Raw genomic sequence first — 20,186 nt, 5'->3', positions numbered from 1 at the left:
ATCTTTTATCTGTCATTTGTTTTCTTCCTTCACTCTCTCCCTTCCTTCTTTCTCAATATTTATTGACCTTCCATTCCATGTCAAGAACTGTGCTAATCATAGAGAATGAAAACAAAACAAAAATAAAGGAAGATAGACTTGTAGCTCCCCCAGATCATACAGCATTATGGGAGCACAGTGTTCTGAGACAGGAACCCTCTGGGAGTAAATGAAATGGTGGAGGGAGACTGGGAAGGATAGGAAAGATGTCACAAAAGGGTGAAGCTTGGGTGAGCCTTAAGTAAGATAGAGTTCTTCTAGTAAACAAGGGCAGAGAGGACATTCTAGAGAAAGGGAATGCCATATAAAAAGGCACATTAGGTGGGAAAGAGTCCAAGGAAAGGTGGGGCTTGTGTGATTGGAGCCTGGGGGCTTGTGGAGAAGAGGCAGGGGCTAGAGAGGGAAGCAGAGACCAGATCCTGAAGGGACTTTTCTCAGTGTAATTTCTCCATCATTCTGTGGATAGTGAATCAGGCAGACGGAAGCTCTTTTATTGTGTTGTTACTTGTTAAGTTTCACAGGATAGATTGCAGCTAGTTTTATAACTAATAGGTACCATCTTCCCCCATCACCCATACATTTTCTAGTTGGCTGTCACTCCTTGAGAGTATTTTAACCCTTTGAGGGTCATTAGAACCTTAAGGTCTCTGTAGTAGATAGTTTTCATCATTTGGTATACTAGACATTCGGCCTGGTGACACTCTGTTCACCTTCTCAGGATCAGGTGGGGCAGGAACACCTGAAACCATTGGTGCGAATGTGAGAAGTCTACTCAGATATGTTGGACCAGTTCAGAAAAAAGTCTGCCATCTTAGAGGAATGACAATATATAAAAATCAAGGCCTAATTAAGGAGGAAGAATTCAATTCATAGTTTACTAAAACAAGTATGCTTTGAACTCACCAGCTTACCAAGAAGTCCTTCCTCTTGCATAAGAAAATAAACTATTGCTGTCACTCACAAACCTCCTAATTGTTTATCATACATTACCTATAGTCAATTTAGATGAAGCAGCAAAGAAAAGTTAAAGATTGATTTGTTAGTGAACATGATATAGTGGCTCTCTACCAAACATACTAAATTTATAAGAAAATTGGAATTCACTGCTTGAAGTTCTTTTCTCAAATCTCATATACTAAGGACATCTTAATTCTTTTCTTCAGGTTCAATTAGCAGACTTTCTAGAAGATTTACAAGAAAAATCCTTGAGGATTGAAGCCTTTGTTAGTGAGATAGAATCCTTTTTTAATACCATTGAGGTAGGTTACCTTATCCTTTTTACTTTAACTTGGTCTGCTCTTGGCATCACAAATAAATGATTCTAAGCTAAAAGGACCTGATTTGGGGTTTGTGTGTGCATATGTGGTTTGCCATTGTTGGTTTTCTTCCATTAAAAGTAAAGTCCTTAAGTCTTCCCTCTGTTTCATCAGTGAGACTACTTTCTAAGGATAAATGACTTGCCCTTAAAAACACATGCACATTTATCAGGCACTTACTATGATAGGGAAACTGCTTTACATGCTTTATCCAATTTCATCCTTACAGTAACCATATGAAATAGGAGCTATTATTATTGCCCCCATTTTATAGATAAGAAACTGAGACTTAGAGTGAAATATATTAACCAAGGTCATAGTAAGTTTATAGTAAGTTGAGAGCCAAGATTTGAATTCAGGTCTGAGTTCTGACTTGCCCTACCATCCTGCTTTTCACTGGGTTAGCTCTGCAGAGGTGCTCTAAAGCACTGCCCAGTATTTCATGCCCAGGACAGATGAGTGCCTCTCATGGTACCACTGTCTTCGATGAGTTCATGCTGACCCTGCTCCCTCTGCAGTGAAAGAAGGGGGTAGCAGTGCTCCATCCATATACAATCACAGCCCAGGCATCCTTACTTGTCAGTCAGGACTGGTAGAGGGCCCCTGTGGAAGGCTGGTGCACAGTTTCCCCATCACTCGGGTGACTCCTCATCCCAGTTTGCTTGTGAGAGGTCTGCTTAATTCCTGTTGTAGATCAGTTAACACCTGTTGATTATTTTTAGTGTTATTGCCCCTACCCCTCACTGCCATCAAAGTGTTCCTTTTAGACAGTAAGTAATATGATCACCTTATCACTAGCCCTCTAAGCATCTGAGTTTGTCCAGACGGGCAATAAAGTTTCTCCTGCTCTGGCGGAAGCTACCCCTTCCCTGGAGAGCATTTATGAATGTAGCACCCTGTCCAATACCCTGGCTGTGCCCTCCCTCACACTATGATTTTAGTGGAGTGGTGAAAATGGCACTAAACCTTCTCTGCTACCTGATCTTCATTCACCGTGATGCCACTTTCAAATTTTATCATGTGGGAATGCGGGTAGGCAATACTTCCCTACAAACATTTTTATGTGTGTTTCATTAACTAAATCCTTCTTGACAGTTCTCTTACAGTGAATTCTGTTGCAAAGCTAACTACGGCAAAGGGGGTTGGTGGGCTGGAAATTTAGACTCTGCATGTAATCTGTGATTCTCTTACCAGGATGCCAGAGGTTGATTATTTTAAAGGCTAGTATTTCTCTTAAAACACACACACAAACACACACACACGCACTTCTTGTTTCATTCAGAAGGGTTTTTTTGTTTGTTTTTAAAGGAAAACTGTAGTAAAAATGAGAAAAGCCTAGAAGAACAGAATGAGGAAATGATGAAAAAGGTTTTAGCGCAGTATGATGAGAAAGCCCAGAGCTTTGAGGAAGTGAAGAAAAAGAAGATGGAGTTCCTACATGACCAGATGGTCCACTTTCTGCAGAGCATGGACACTGCCAAGGACACCCTGGAGACCATCGTGAGAGAAGTCGAGGAGCTTGATGAGACTGTTTTCTTGACTGTAAGCACCAATTCAAACAGGTCCAGACACCTTGAACCCACTCTGACCCAAGTTTACTTTAAAAAAACTCATCTTTTACTATTCCCTAAGATGATTTATATCTCTATGTGGGGTTTATATAATTCTCATTTAAAAGTTATTAGGGCATGCCTCATGCCTATTGAAAAGGCCCAGCCAATCCTTAAAGCCGTAACACCCAGATCCAGTTGAAGGACACATGGAAGCCAGGCCGCAGCATCATCTTTCTGCTCTGTCACAATGGATTGGTCATCTTCTAAGAGGGAGGGAAAGCGGCCTAAAAACTTTATTCATGCCATGCTCCCTGGGTGCTGGCCTCATCTTCCAGTGCCTCTCCCCCCTCCACTCCCACTCCCTAATCTGAAATGACCTCTCATAGGGACCATTGCCTCTGAACCTTACCAAGTGGAGAGTAACATTTTGGTACACTTTCAGCATGCAAAAGGATGACATGATACCTCTCTCAGGTACCATGTTGATCTTTTTACAAGGGTCTTCCTGATGATCAGATTCCTTAATTCAAGCAAGTACCTTGTGGACAGAGTCCCTTGGGTGCTCCTCAAACTACTCACAGAGACAGCTCTTTGCTCTCCTAATTCCCTAGAACCTTCAGTAGAATACTGGTTCTCCATGGAGCCAGGATTAACCAGGAGTGATGGAGATGTTTTCCCTGAAGGCAATCCTAAACCTAATTGTCAAACGAGAAAAGCACCATTTTATGATGAGTGGGAACCTCCCTTTCAAAGCTCCGCAATCCTCCCAGCCTTCTACTAAAGACTGGAGATAGAACAAGGCCAAATGGGGCAATGTTAGGCTTTTGATTTTCCTTTGGGGATGCCTCCATCCAGTGCAAATTTGGGTGAGGTGGACATGGCATCCTCAAAGGAGGATGAAAATCATTCAGTTGCTTTATGCTTAATTAAGGCAAAGCTTTAGCATTTTAAACTTAAGCACCTCCTTGGAAGTCTAGCACTAATAAAGTGCTTTGTGTTTCCTAAGACCCTTACCTTGGTTTGATAAGAATATTTTCTCCTCTCCAGAAGAACAAGCTGTAGAAAAGGAAGCATGTTATTCCTCCTCATAAAAGTAATATATATCCATTTCAGAAAATTTGGAAAGTACAGAAAAGCACAGAGAAGGTATCACCCGGAGATAACTACTGATTACATTTTGCTTTATCTCCACATTGAACGAATTTAAGTCACTTTCCTTGCTTCAGAGAATTCTATTCTGGAAGCTAAGCCATTTATTAATGAATAGAGAAGCAGAGGAGAAGCAACTGTTGCTGGCCTTACTGATGGTAGAGAGTAAAACTAAAGCCCCCTCCATCCCAAACCCTGTCCGCCACCCCTTCTGAGCACTAATTTCTTTGCTGCCTGGAATGAAGCCCCCCAGAGGAAACAGCCTCAAAGGTAGCTGAGGAGTAATGACTTTTAGAACATACGTGATCTTAATGCTTGAGGTTGGTTTTCCTTTTGGTTGTTAATTAGTTTCTCTCTCTCTCTCCCCTCCCCCCTCCCTTCTTCCCTCCCTCCTTCCCTCCCTTCTCCTCTCTCAATCTCTCTCATTCCCCCATAAGTCGTTTGAGGAAATCAATGAAAGGTATAGAAAATGTGGCACAATGTAGTGGCGACTGAGACTAGCATGACTGTATGCTTTATTTTAATATTTTGATGCTTTATAGAAAATGAGCTGCCAGTTAAAAAATGCATACATTTAGTGAGCTCCTGGATTTGCACTTTTATTATAGATACAGTGCTTTTGAAAGCTAAATGATAGCTTTTGAAAGGAAATTGCATGTGCTTTAGTTAAATAACAATTATCATAATGTAGATTTTTAACTGCTTCGTTGAGATGTATTCTGTATTTCCAGCCTAATCTAGACTAGGCTATCTTTCCTGTCACTGCATACAAAACATTTTGTAGATACTTAGACTTTCTGGTTAAATATGAGTATTTGAAAGAATCATTCATACCTGCCTTGAGCAATTTGATGATTTATGTAACCTTAAGGGAATGTTCTCTCACTTTCTCTTCAGAAGACAGGCATGAATTTATCTTCTTTTTCTGCTCAGCTCACCTAAATGAATGTTCCTCTTTTGATTTTGTTTTGTTTTTGTTGTTGTTTTTTAACATTCAATCTAAGAGAAGTTCTTCATTCATTTAAAAGGCAAAACACTCAACAAGAAATCAGGAAATGTTGTCTATAAAAACACGTAGCAGATCTGTGTTTATCGTCTGGAGCATCTGATAGTGAAGTGCTCATACGGATATGACACGTTTTCCCTTCTGCCTCATAGCCAGGCCTGAGGTCTTTCCTCCTGTTAGAGCCTAATTTTTTTTTTAGATCATTTTTACCCCTTTAATGTAAATTTCTAAAATTGTAAATATTATCTTCAGTTCATTTCATTCAATGCCAAATTGTGAAATAGCATAAAGTAAAATCAGAAATTTGTATTTGTGATATATTAAAATATAGAAAGATGGGTTTGGATTAGAAACCTGATTTTTTAGATAATGAAAACTGTACAGATGAATCTTATTTATCTTTAAAAAAATATGTTCAACAGAATATTGTCAAGATGCTTTAATAGTTTGTATATTAATATTGGCATTAATCAATAAGGGTTTTATTATAGTGGCTCTGTTATAAATAGAATTACTCAGGGAGCTTTAAAAAATGCTGATGCCTCTATCTTATCTCATGAGATTCTGGCTTAACTGATGTGGGGTGTGGCCAGGGTATTTGTAAAGCTTGCTAGGTGATTTCAGTGCACAGGCAGGGTTGAGAACCTCTGGTTCATAACAACCTGTCCTCTGGCCTGGTGGTGCCCCAGACTGGCTTCTGAGTTACCTGTGCAGTTTGTTAAACCAAAGCTTCTGGAGCTCCACCCCAGATCCACTACAGGAGAATCCAGGTGGGACCAGGCACCTGCACATGTACCAGTTCTCACACAGGAGTCAGAGGCACACTGGGCAGGTCTGGAAACTGATACCCAGGCCTTCCTCCCAGTTTTCTTTATTTTTTAAAAATTACATATTTCTTCTAAGTATTATTGATATTTATTTTTACCCCCAAAGTATATGGATTTAGAGTGCCATTCCGTATGCACTGGACAATGTAGGGGCATATTTGCTTATTTATTATATTTCATTCACTCGTGGAAGATACTGATCAGCAAGAAAACTTGATGAATGAAAATTTGCAAATGTGTTTACCTTTAAAAATGCTATAGTTTCACGTTTTTACTTTTCTAAACATTAGAATATTAACTTGCTAATACGAATTGACATGCATTTAATTCTAAATACCATTTTTTTTGGTTTTGTGCTTGAACTTGTTCATCTGTGTGTCATTTTAATTAATTTTGATCTCATTGTCCAATTGACAATGAATTAATCTTTGTGGAAGCTGCATGTTGCCTAAAGGAGCATACACTTGGGATAACCATTATTTTTCTGTAAAGAAAAAAGATAACAAAATTCAGGTTTTGGTGAAGCAATATAAACAATTAAAGAAAATCCTGTTAAATGTGCACACATATGATGAAGCTTGATTTTTTTCACTAAAATGAAGCCTTTCATGTTCTCAAGACAACTTCTGCCTCAAAGTCTCAATGTCATTGGTGTTCCTTTCTATGAGAAATGCTAATTATCTAGCTTTTTCTCCTAGATTTTTCCCCTTGCTGCTTTTTTTTCCCCCTGCCATCATATTATATATCTAAAGGCAGTGCTCATATATTAAATGATTTTTCTCGACACTGAAAATGCTTAAATTAAAGAATGCTGTCAAGGATATTTAGACTCAAAATTTGCATATTTTAAAAAACACATTTGCTTAGAAAATGCTGTTCTGTTAAGAGGATAATTTTTTTTCCTCTGTTTTGCTTTTTTGTGTTCTAATAATGAAAGAGAGTCACAACCATTGTAGGACCTGCTCATAAAAAGATGCCCTTACACACACTGATGTTAAAATTGAACAGATCAGTGCATAAGGGAAAATTCAAACACTTTATGTGTTCTATCTAGAGCTACAGCTTCTGTGCTACAAAAAGTCCTCCATTTCGTCAGTGACATGTACTGAGAGGGCTTAGTATGTGCACTAGTCACCCCTGTTTATTCATTTTAAGCCTATCATTTCCACCCTCTACGTCTCCAGAGCCTTAGTTAAGGCTCATGTTGTCTTCCCTCATCAAGAGCGTCGTGGGGTCCCCCCAGCTGGCCTCACTACCTCTCTAGTCTACTTGCTCTGATCCTCCCTCAGACTCATGCCAGGGTACTCTTCTAAACTTCCCTTGTGTAAACACTTCTATGGCTCTCCCTGCCTTAAAAACAAAATGGAAACTCTTGGTGGATATGAAAGTCATCTCTAACTGTCTCCCTTTCCCTGTTCTCAAGGTAGCCCATGGTCCCCTCTGGGCCTTGAGTGCCTCTTTCACAACCCCGTGCCTTTATTCATGCTGTTCTTCTCTCTGCAATACCCGTACTATCTTTTCTGCCTAGGAAACTCCTACTTATTCTTTAAGACTCAGCCAACTGTCACCTCCTCTTCAAAGCCCCTACTGGAACATCTCCCCCAAATCAGATGATAGTGAATTTTATTATTCCTAACACAAGTAAGCCTAGTGGGCACTCTAAATATTTCAGTTATATTTTATAATCTTTTCCCCTCATATTGATAAATTTTCCAGACCTGAGATCCTGATATTCTCATCCAAATGAAACCTTGTCCTCTTATTCATTCAAAATATATCTATTAAAAGCCTACTATGTGCCAAGTAACACATTACAGTACAGTAGTAAACCCAGCAAAGTCCTTTTTTTGCATGTAGTATAGTCAGGTGAAGTAGACGGACAAAAACACATAGGTTGTAATGAGTTTGAGGAGAAAACACGACAGAGTAAGGAACAGAAGGGAGAGGGCTGCCCTCTCTGAAGAGCTGACATTTGAACAGAGATCTAAATTTAGTGAGGAAGGAGACACACAAGTATTTAGGAGAAGAAAGTTCCAACAGCAGGTGAAAGGCTTAGAGATGGGTCTGTGCTGCCCAAACCCCAACGTCCATGATTATGATGCTGATGGAGTTCCTAGTGGTTGACTTAATTTCTGGAAGGTAATTCCAGTCCTCTGTGAGTGAGGTGCACAGAGGAGAGAGCCTAACCAAAGTTTAGGCCCCTCATGCTAAAGATAAATGTTTTTGCAATTCTCCCTTCCCCTTTTCCCTCTTCAGAATCTACCTTTTTTTTTTTTTTTTTAATTTTAAGTCCAGATTTCACCTGGATACCAATGCTGAGTATTTGTTGGCATCCCTCCTAAGACGGTCTTGAGTATAAAGAAAGCTATTAATTTATATACTGTGGCTTATTTAGTCTTTTAAGAATAGATAGACTTTCCTCCTTCATTGCTGTATCCCGGAACCCAGAACAGTGCCTGGCACATAGTAGGTGAACATATTTTCTTGAAAGACTAAATGGTGAGATGTATAATAGGGACGGTTGAAAACAGCAAAGATATCACACAGTATGTGAATTTCCAGATGGGCTCCAAACATTTTTATCTTTAGAGAGTATAAACAACCATTATAATGTAATCATTTTTAGGACTAACTTTATAGAGGCAAAATTAAGACTGTATAATTCAATGGAATCTATTCAGATTTAAGGGTATAGGAATGGAGTTTCTAATATTACCAGTTGCACTGAAGAATCCTGTGAATAGATTTTATACATATATTTCCAGATTTTGAAACAGTTTAAATTCTTTTTGGATACAACACCTCACAGAAACCACCACCATCACCACCACCACCACCAACAACTTCATTTTGAATAACTGTTCTTAGCTTTCATTTTGTATGCTAATAATTTCTTGACTTATATAGAAATATTTCCTCCTGATAGGTTGCTTTCTGCAATGGAGAGCACTGCTTCTTTAGAGAAAATGCCTGCTGCGTTTTCACTTTTTGAACATTATGACGACAGCTCGGCGAGAAGCGACCAGATGTTAAAACAAGTGGCTGGTAGGAACTTCAATATATTATTTACCTTGATGAAATTTGACAGTTTTTTCTTATTTGTTTTGTAAAGTTTTTGAATGTAAGGAAATATAACTGGAAAAAGAAAAATCTTAGCTGTAAAAATTTAAAACTAGATTCTGAAATAAAGCGTGAGACTAGCAAACCATTTCAGTTATAAACTGCATTTCCATTTGAAGCTTTATGACTGTGCTGGGATATTGTGGAGGTGGAAGGAAGTAGCAATGGAATCGAAGGGTCTTCTCTTTTTTTCCTTTTAAAAGAGGATTTCTCTCTCTCTTCTAGAGATTATTTGCTTCATGCCAGCAGCCAGGTATAGAAGGAAAAATAAATCAAATATTTTCATATGTGTTGAACAGATTTTTCTTTCTGAGTGGTTTTCCCCTCTTCAATTGAGTTCTTTTTCCTTTTTTCAAACTAAACAGATTAACTTAGAGAACTAACAGCTCAGCATCATGCTCTGTAGCCAGGAGCCTCCTACTCAGCTGTGAAAAGCATCCTGCCGGCTCTTCAGAATATTTTTTAATGTGCTATTTTAACAAACAAGACAATGACATTTCTTTAGATTTTTCAAAGCTGCTGTGTTTCAGTGAAGTAACCAAGTTCCACTTACTGTAAAATGTACTTAGATGCCCTCCTTAAAAGATGCTATAGTCTTCCAAAGCAAACCTTAAAGACAACTTCTGTTTTCAAATTGACAATTAACTTTCATTCCTGTGGGAAGAGTTTTAATTTAGTAACTAGTAAAAGGTTACTGTGTCTTTAAAAAAAACTGAAAAACAAAAAAGCACCCCGCCCCCACAAAACCCATCAACCCTATATAAAATGAAAAATTCAGTCATTTGTCCTAACGGGTTTTCTCTAGAAATATCTCAGAACAAAAGGGTATTTTCTTGTAATGTCTTTAAGAAGCATTCGAATGGAGCAGCGATTGCAAACCAAGAAATTCTGGTCAAGAAAGTAGCTCTTTTGCTTTTAAGGGATTCGTTATATGCTGTTGTTCATTTAGAAGGATATTCTTTTGAATATCTGATGGGCAATAAGAGGGCATTTTGTATATTTTAGAGGTCACAGAGTTAAATTTGTCACAAAGTTAATGATTCATTCAGAAACAGTGCATGTGGCAGTCCCAGTAGTTCCAAACTGTTATGGGGAGACTGGTCTCTGAGATATAAATGGCACTCGTTGTACATCTGCTTCCCAGAATTGGAGCCCAGGGTGTTGACTTGCTGCTAGATAGCTTTTGCTCATTTTGTGACCAACAACATCTCTCAGCTATAAAGTCCTTACCGGGTGCCTGAAAAGCTAATCTGATCACTGTAATAAACAGATACAATAAGGAAAGGATGTGAACTTTATGATGAGAATCAGAGCAGCCCCTAACATTTCTTCCGTGCTTACATGATGCCTGGCAGTGTGGAGACTGTTATCTAATTAGACCGTCATCTAATCTCACAGCAACTCTAGGAGGTAGGTTTTATTGTTATTCCCATTTGACAGGTGAGGAAATAAAGGGAACAGAGAAACGCCTCTCATATTGCCCTAGATACACAGCTATTTGGGGTGTGTGTGGCGAGTGGAGTTTGGCTTCAGAGTCTTTGCACTTGAACCACTGCTCTACACCAAAGAGGCTGAGTGCACTGCTGTGAAAGGAGGGGTAGCTATAGATTAGTGACATCCAAGGCTTCCTGGACTCTGCTCCGAAGAACTTTTTTTTTAAATTGTGGTAAAATATGCGTAAAATCAAATTTACCGTTTTAACCATGTTGAAGCCACCATCGTACAACCATCACCACTAATCCATCTCCCGAATTCTTTTCATCTTGCAAGACTGAAACTGTATCTTTTTTTTTTTTTTTTTTTTTTGCGGTACTCGGGCCTCTCACTGTTGTGGCCTCTCCCGCTGCGGAGCACAGGCTCCGGATGCGCAGGCTCAGCGGCCATGGCTCACGGGCCCAGCCGCTCCGCGGCATGTGGTATCCTCCTGGACCGGGGCATGAACCCGTGTCGCCTGCATGGGCAGGCGGACTGTCAACCACTGCGCCACCGGGGAAGCCCTGAAACTGTATCTATTAAATAACAACTCCTCATTCCTCCTGCCCCCACCCCCTCCCCCCAGCCTCTGGCAACCACCATTCTACCTCCTGTCTCTATGAATTTAAAGTACTCTAGGTACCTCATATAAGTGGAATTATGCAGTATCTGTCTTTTTGTGACTGCTTATTTCACTTAGCATAATGTCCTCAAAGTTCATCCGTGTTGTACCATGTGTCAGAATGCCCTTCCTTATTAAAGCTGAATAAATTCCACTGGATGTCTATACTGCATTTTGCTTATCCATTATCGATTCACTCATCGATGTACTTTTGGGTTCCTTTCACATTTTGGCTACTGCAAATAATGCTGTTCTCCTGGGGACTTTTTTGAAAGCTAGGTTTAGTGGGAATCTGTATCCACCACAGGTACTGAAGTGCAGGTTGATCTAATGCTTAGCTCGCCGAGCATGACAGCTCTTTATGGGCACACTGTCAGGCAGAGGGAATCCATGGGGTGATGCTGTGCCTAGCTCCTTAGCCTCTGGCAAAGAAGCCTTAAAATCATTTTGCATTTTTTGGCATTACTCCCACTCAAGTTTATTACTACAGAAGCGTAAATAGCATTGCTAACGTATAAAATCTGAGCTTCTGATGTCCTTTTGCCACACAGGAATTATAAATCCAGCCAACTGTTATTAGATTACATCTATGGAATATTCATACTCCCTTCTTAATTTTAGAATACTTTGAAGAATAAAAGTGGTTCTTGTTTTGAAAAAGATGTTTTAATTTTAATGTTTTTAAAGGAGTAGATTAAGTACAAAATTATTTCTAGCCTACATTCTTTGCTTAATTCCCTACAACTGCTTATTCCTTAAAATTTGTTGATTTGGGGGTCAATTATCAATTTTAAGTTCGGTAAGTTACCTGAGAGAGAGATTTTTGAAAAGATGTTGCCAGTTTTAAAAAGCAGCTATAGCTCAATTTATAATTCATAGAGAAAAAAGCAGCATTTTCGTTGTTCATGCCTCAAGAAGTTCTCCAGCACTGCTTCAAAGATGATTGATAATAGTCAATCTGCTTGGCTCTTCCATAAACCTGGGCAACATGAAAATTTACTGAACTGCATTTATCTGGATGGACTCCTTTACAATGTGACACTGATTTCCTGCTGGGAAGACAGAAAAGTCAAAGATAGTATAAGAGTCTCTGGACCACTATCAGTCCTTGCGGAGGTGCTCTGACAGGCAGGCTTCCTGCCTTATCATGCAGGCTCCCAGCATGTCTTACCTCTGTGGTCCCTCTGTGATTTACCAGATGATGGGTCTCTACTTCAACTCCCATCTTCAGGGGCTTCCTGCCTTCTCCCCTCCATTTTCTGTGCTCCTGCAAAAGGCCATGTTGCTTTCTGAATGTTAACACCGGTTATGTGTCAGATACATTGCTAAGCACTTAATATACATTATCTTGCTTTTTAAAACAGCCCTGGGAGGAAATGGTATTATTGTCGTTTTCCTATTTTTGAAGATGGAGGAACTGAAGCTGAGATAACACAGCTCCTAAGTGGGGGATCTGGCATTTAACCTTAGGCCAGCCTCTCTGCTCCAAAGCCCATGAACTTGCCCACTCTCATATCCTGCTTCTCATTTTTCATAACTGTGTATTTCCTCAGGTCTTTATCTCTTTATTGAATCTTTTCAATGTGTCTCTTTTTGTTCCATTTACTAAATTTAGACCCATTTATTTCTTCTACTTTCCACTTTCCTGTTGAACTAACCTTTGTTTTCTTTCCCTTCAGTGTTGACTTTTAATAAAGTAATCTCATAAAATTTGGCCTGTATTATTCAGCAAGCTCATCTCTCAGGAAATTGTTGACAGGAAAATAACAACACAAATAAATTTAAAAACAGGACATCTTTTCAACTATGGGAATAACCTTTTCCTCTAATTTGTAAACTATGTTCAATGCTTTTTTATCTCAAAAATTTTGGAGGAGAATTGTATAGGAGCTTGATTTATGGTGTCGTATATGCTGTTAATGTTCAATATGGATAATTATAAACCTTTGAAATCTCTAGTTAAACACTTGAGAATATTGTTTTCTTTAAAATTCAGAACAATGGATTTATACTAGATACCTAAACCTTATATTTGAATCAGTTAATAGGGTACTTTTTCCCCCATGTAATTTTTACATTTTGTTTTAAAAAGTTGTAGATATAGTCATGTTGGAGATGGAAAAATGGGATAGTAGTTTCAGAAAGTATATTTTGATATTTTATTCATGCAAGTCTTTTTCAGCCTTGATAGTATAGCAACTATAGCTAAAAACGGTTTCATTTGTCTCTATTTGAATATAGTTTCTATACTGATGTAGAAGGATACAACATTGGTTATCTAGCAATGCTTTCTCAAAGTTTTGTTTTGAAGGAAAACCAAATCATTTGATGAGTCCTCTAACTTGTATAAGTTTATTGCTCTAAATATAGGATTACAGAAGAATATTATCAAGTGATCCCATTGGGAGATCCATTTTTTGTTTACTTCTATGTATATTATATGTATATATGTACACATGCAGACAAGACATTTTGGAGGGAGACACACACAACTGTAACAGTGGTTGCCTCCAAGGAATATCCTTAGGGTTGGGGGCTGTTGGGAACAAGGTAGCCCTCCCAGCTTCACTCCATGTACTTCTGTATTGTTTCCATTTTTATCAGTAAGTACAAGTGACTTTTGCAAAAAGAAAAAGAAATCAATCAATAAAAGCAGCATTAGTGATAATAAATCTTGCTTATATTCCAGTTCCACAGCCTCCTAGATTAGAACCTCAGGAACCAAATTCTGCCACTAGCACAACGATTGCAGTTTACTGGAGCGTGAACAAGGAAGATGTCGTTGACTCATTCCAGGTTTACTGCGTGGAGGAGCCACAAGATGACCAGGAAGTAAATGGTAGGATTGCTAACACAAATTCAGATGCATACATACATTTCTATATCTTAATGTGTAGTATTTAAACATATACATATCATGACTCTTTCCACAAAGCACTTGTAGCCACTTAAAAAACAACAATGAACCAACAATCGTATAATGAAATAACATGTAAGCAAAATTTGGAAATCAGGATCAAGGAAAACAAAAATGCATAAATATCATCCTAATGATCAACATGAATACTGTAGTTGAAATTCAAATTTGGCTTTGAGTATTCAGGTTAACAGGAGAAATTGATTCTCATTTTCAGGCAGGAGGTAATGTACCAAAGTGTTGAAAACAAAGTTTCAATCAGAACTGAAGTCTAAAAGACAAGTATAAAGTGTGCCACTTTGTAGAGGAGAAATGAGCTGTATATAGGACACTGTCCTCCACAGTAATTTTAGTGCAAATGCAGCATTGGATGTCATGGTTGGCATTTCTCAGATCCACCTTTGATAAAAGCTGAAAACAAACTATAAAGGTAAATTCAGAGTTCACACTTCTCAAGGCATGAGAAGACTGTATGGTGTAGTCTTCTGGTGTCCCAAATTAATGTGAAGATAGAGGTGAAAGTGCTTAGGAGGGTGAATGGGTGGCACGTCATATAGTTGAGCCTCTGTGAATATCTCTAGGACCTCTAATAAGACCTAGAAGCCAGGCAGTTTGAGGTTGTACTTCCTGATGAATCAGAGCTGGGACTGCTGGCATTCTGTGTTGCTTGTTAAGGATAGACCCATGTATTTTGGAAATCAGATGAGCATGTGACAGGATTGACATGGCATAGGAACCCAATTTGTAATAAGGAATGAATTATAACGTATTTCACTGTTAACCAGTATTTAAGTCTTTTCAGATGTCATATGATACTTATTTAAATTACGAAAAAAGTAAGAAAGCAACCATAGGCATATTGTAAAGTTGGCTAAGTTTGTCTGTAAGAACTCCTATCTTATTGGGGACCTATTACCATATACCTGTCACAGCACAACAAGGAAAGTGCCCTTATCCACCTTTGCAAATGAGAAAACTGATGTGAGATTAAATAATTTGCCCAAGACCACGCAAGTTACTCGGGACCAGGGCAGGTTTTAAATACAGATCTTTCAGACTCCAAAGCTTATGTTTTTATTTGCTTGACTCTGTGTTTGTTCTGTTATACCACACTTCACCGTTATATCCAGTTATATCATGGAACTTCATGGCTCTCCAAGACTCCTCTTAACAACTGTTTATTTCCTGGAGTGCTTTTTAAAAGTGCTTCACTGCCACCGCCCCCCGACCCCCCGCACCATGCCCCACTTACCTGTCCTGTGTCTCATTCATTCAATGCCTTGAACTCTGCTGATGCCAGTTCATTAATCTGATGGTCTAGACTGTGATACCATGCTGTGAATAATAGGTCTCCAGTAACATATGTTATGTGCTCTGTTAAAAGGAGTACCAGGCTAACAGGACTTAGCCTAAAAGGATAATTCCATTGAAAACTGCAGTCACAAGTTCTAGGTTATGGGGAAATGTTTTTCAGTGTATATGTCTTTATGACATTATTTAAGCCAAACTTTCTGCGCAGAAAGTATAGCTCACTGGGAAAGAGAGATGCAGTTGAAGAAACCTTCTGAGTTGAAGATCTCTTAAATTTACTTTAAAAGGGAACAATCTGGGTTTCTTAACTGGAGGGGTTTTGAAGATGTAACATCATAGAGTAATAAGAGAGAACAACTGGAATTACCATAGGCTAATTTAGAAAAGAAAATTGTTCTTTTAAAAGGAGAGAAAATTTCAGTAAGAATAATCAGATTGGCCCAAGGGGTAGGTGTTCAGAATGTTATTGAGTAATATTTACTACTAACATCTTGAAAATAATGTAAGTAATTTTAGGAAATGTCTTGACTAAACAAAGTTATTTCTTAGAATAGTTTATGCTCTATCAAAGGTGTTTAAGTATTTCTATAAATTGTGGAAATCTCTAGGTGAAAGGATTCTGGAATTCATGAGAAGGAAGCAGGATTTGAAACTTTGAAAACCATACTGAATACAAATGATTTACTAATCTGTAAAGACGCTTTTTAACATCATAAATTTAGAAAACATGGAATTGTCCTTATTTTATTACATACTCTCCTGAAATATTGGCATTGCTTCTTAAGAATTTTCTTGAGAATGTATTACTGAGATTTAAGTTAACATAAACTCTGCAATTGTAGTATGTGCTATTGAAATAAGTTACTTTAATTGCAGAATATGAAGCTCAGGATCTTACTAATATGCTATTAGTATATTATTATACTATACTATATTACTATACTATACTATATTACTATATTATATTATATTATATATATATAATATTATATTATATACTATATTACTATATTATACTATACTATATTACTATACTATAATAATACACTATACTATTATTTTCTGGTAAGTGTTCACAAGTAATACTGTGTCATTCTAAATATCTTTCAGAATGCTGTTGCTTTAAGCATTCTAAAGTGCTATCTATCACACAGTAGTATCTGTAAGTTTATCAGTTTGTGTTTCCCACTGAAAAATGTGTCATTTTTCCAATAAATGTAACTTTCAACTAACTTAGGAAGATACCCTAGAGTTTATGATTGTGTTTTATGCTAGATTTGGTAGAAGAATACAGAGTGACGGTGAAAGAAAGCTACTGCGTTTTTGAAGATTTAGAACCTGACCGATGCTATCAAGTATGGGTAATGGCTGTGAATTTCACCGGATGTAGCCTGCCCAGCGAAAGGGCAATTTTTAGAACAGGTAAAGAGATGTTAAGGGGGTGTTAGGAGGCAATACTCAATTCTTCACAGACTATTAAGATCAACCAATAAGCATTTGTTAAGCACCTATTGTGCGCTGGGTATTGCGCAGTGCTGGGTTTACAACAAGAAATAAGACTGGGCTCTTCTCACAAAGCTCATACTCAAGTGTGGGAGACACAAAACAAAAGATTATAAAAAATGTGTGGTAAGGGCCGTGATCCACAACACTCCAGAGGAGTCTCTGAGACAGGCCAGGGCAGGGACAGGGTCAGGAATGGCTTCCTAGAACTGATGTCTGAATGGAATCCTTAAAGGATCAGTAGGAATAATGTGTTAAAGGAGTGTATTCCATTTGAAGAAGACAAATGAGCACAGGTGCCCAGGTAAGAAAGAGTATGGAGTGTGCAGGATACAACAAGAATTTTGGTATTATTTCTTTGACTTAAAAACAAGGAGAGGGGAGACATGAGATGAGAAAGGCTAGTGTATAGAGTCCACATTTGCTAAGGTAAGAAGCTCAGGCTTCCTCATATAGGTGCTGGGAAACCCCAAAATGTTTCTCAGCAATGGTATTCAGCTGGGAATGCATTCCCATGATGGAACCTTTTCACAGGGGGCTGAAGCAGGTGTAGGATAAGCTGAGTTTGCATTGCCTTTAAGATAATTCTTTTTTTTTTTTTTTTTTGGTATGTGGGCCTCTCACTGTTGTGGCCTCTCCCGTTGCGGAGCACAGGCTCCGGATGCACAGGCTCAGCGGCCATGGCTCACGGGCCCAGCCGCTCCGCGGCATGTGGGATCTTCCCGGACCGGGGCACGAACCCGTGTCCCCTGCATCAGCAGGCGGACTCTCAGCCACTGCGCCACCAGGGAAGCCCACCTTTAAGATAATTCTAACTGTCCCTGCCCTGGCCTGTCTTGGATACTCCTCTGAGGCAGTTAACTTACTTCCACTGGTTTATCCTTTCTTCTTGCCTTTTAAAACAAGTATTTATTGAGCACCTATTGATGGCAAAATCATGGCTAACTTTTGTGTAAAGGAAGGGGACAAGAATACTTTGATTTACTTGTATATGTATGAAGAAGCTCTGGTAGGATTTATAGGAAGCTGCTTTTAGAGACTGGGGATGGGTAAAAACTGGGCAATTTGGAAGGCAGGGGTGGGAGGGAGCCTTTTCACTGTATACATTTTTATACCTTTTGGATTTTCAACCCAGAATGTATTTTTTAGTCAAAAATGAAAACAAAATCATGCCCAAGCATTCTTCCCAGAGTACCAGGGAAGCAGAACTGCCATAGACTGCTCCACAATTGACTTGGTTCTCTCTCTGCAGCGCCCTCCACCCCTGTGATCTGTGCCGAGGACTGTACTGTGTGTTGGAACACGGCCACCATCCGATGGCGGCCTGCCAACCCAGAGGCCACTGAGACCTACACTTTGGAGTACTGCAGACAGCACTCTCCCGAGGGCGAGGGCCTCAGGTAAAGATCCCTCTCCATGGGGAGAGCCTGGGGTGCCAGGAACCCAGCGCAGGCCTCCAAGCTAACCTCTAAGCTTATGCTCACAGAGGGAGAAAAGCTTCCTAAAATCCTCCCGAGCTAATTAAGCCATTGACTTGATTTGCAATTCCATCACTATTCGTCGATGAACTCTAAGTTTGTAATAAACACATGCTGCAATGCAGAATAATCACTCCCTTGTAAGAAAAATATATGTGAATTTTAATAAGATAGAACATTCTTTGAGGTATATTTAACTGGAGTCATTAGACAGGATATATGCATACGTTATCTGCTTTTTAGTAGTTAGATCAGAATAGGTACCACCTAACTCAGGAAACTAATAGCGAGCTTGTATATAATGTAAATTTGAATGTCTCCGTGATATATTGGTAATATAAAGGACCTAATGACATATATATTACCACAGAGATATATATATATCTGTGGTAATATATATTACCTTCATGCTCTTGAAGAGGCAGATGCCTCTTCAAGAGCATGAAGAATCTAGAGACTTTTTCTGGAAAAAAGAAATGTAAAGCTCTCTCACTAAAATTATGAAGCTAAAATTTATCAATAAAGGGCTGTGCATCCAGAGGACCTTTGGTAAATGTTACTTCATTTACTGTTACTTCATTTACTTCTTAACCTCCAATCCACGGCAATAGGGCAACTTTGTGTTCCATGATGAAGATTCAAATCATTATTATTAATATTCATATTTTGATAGGGATTTTTTTAAACCAAATTTACTGAGATAAACTATTTTGGCAGGATATGGAACTTGGAAATAATGGTATGAAATTAGCTTTTTAATAAAGTATATTATTTAAGTTCTTGATTATTTTCATTATCAATCAACAGCTATTTATTTAGTTATGATTTGAGGTTTCATACGACTGAGCAATAATTATAGTTTCTTTCAAGTATGTGAAGGCAGGCTTCACAAAATAACGATCAAAGGACAAATTAATGTTGAGTGGAGTGCGTATAGGTGGGATGTAGACATTTCAGCAGAAGTGAGAACGTAGTAAATGTACAAGAAACAACATCTCTGTTAATGTGCCGATTGCTAGAAGGCAGGCTTCAAAGATCAGCAAATAGCCGAGAGGTTAACTCAGAGAGAGACAGACAGACAGACAGACCAACAGAGACAGAAACAGAGAGACGGAAGAGAGAGAAAAGAGGGAGAGAGAGGGAGACAAAGACAGAGACAAAGAGAAAGAGATTATAACTGGCTTCTATTGAGCATTTACTATGTGCCAAGTCACTGTTCTAAGTGCCTTATGTATGTTGCCTTATTTAATCCTCAAACGAACTCTGAGAGAAAACATATGCTTTGAGACGCTAGCAGCTAGTGAGTGGCAATCAGGATTCAAACCTTGTTTTGTTAGATTTCACAGTCCAAGCTGCTAACCACTGTTGAATGTCACCCAGGAGCGTCCTGGACATTCTCTGAAAAAGACTCTTGGTGCTAGGAGAGCATTTGGTCTGGAGTGCCTGAGTCCCAGGGCAATCTCTCCCATCGTTCTTCACCATCAGTGAGGAAAGCCCAGTTCTTTCTGAGGCAAGATGAGACTGTGAAGGAATGCTCTGAAGTGACTCATCCTTGTTATAGCATCGGTCCCCAGCTGACATTTGCATAAATAATACCAGCACAGTTGGATTCTTAAATCAGCAGAAATCTGAGAGAAACCCTGAGACCTAGTAGGCATCCCACTGAGGGAACTGTGATGTCATCTCATAAATGCGGCTACAGGGAGAAGGGAATGGGGGGATGGAAGGGGGAATGGCATCACCGAGGGCCTTCAACATGCCAGGAGCTGTGCTAAATCTCATCTAACCCTCTCGACAATTCTAGGAGGGAGGTCATGACTTTCATTGAATGAGACTCAGGGAGGTTAAATAATTTGGCCAAGGTATTAAATG

General features: G+C 38.9%; 1 protein-coding gene across 1 annotated transcript in view; it reads left to right on the top strand.

Moving 5' to 3' along the window:
- Positions 1-20,186, top strand: part of CMYA5 (cardiomyopathy associated 5) — a 105,721-nt gene that overhangs the window by 54,862 nt on the left and 30,673 nt on the right. Inside the window, exons 3-9 of the mRNA XM_060009238.1 lie at positions 1,203-1,298; positions 2,664-2,897; positions 4,495-4,517; positions 8,817-8,935; positions 13,795-13,944; positions 16,609-16,755; positions 18,089-18,236. Coding sequence (XP_059865221.1) covers positions 1,203-1,298; positions 2,664-2,897; positions 4,495-4,517; positions 8,817-8,935; positions 13,795-13,944; positions 16,609-16,755; positions 18,089-18,236 — 917 coding nt within the window. The remainder of the gene's footprint in view (positions 1-1,202; positions 1,299-2,663; positions 2,898-4,494; positions 4,518-8,816; positions 8,936-13,794; positions 13,945-16,608; positions 16,756-18,088; positions 18,237-20,186) is intronic.

Source organism: Delphinus delphis, chromosome 3 (assembly GCF_949987515.2).
Source record: "Delphinus delphis chromosome 3, mDelDel1.2, whole genome shotgun sequence".
Taxonomy (NCBI): Eukaryota; Metazoa; Chordata; class Mammalia; order Artiodactyla; family Delphinidae; genus Delphinus; species Delphinus delphis.
Note: the sequence above shows the minus strand (reverse complement) of the source record. Positions and strands in the feature narration are given on the sequence as shown.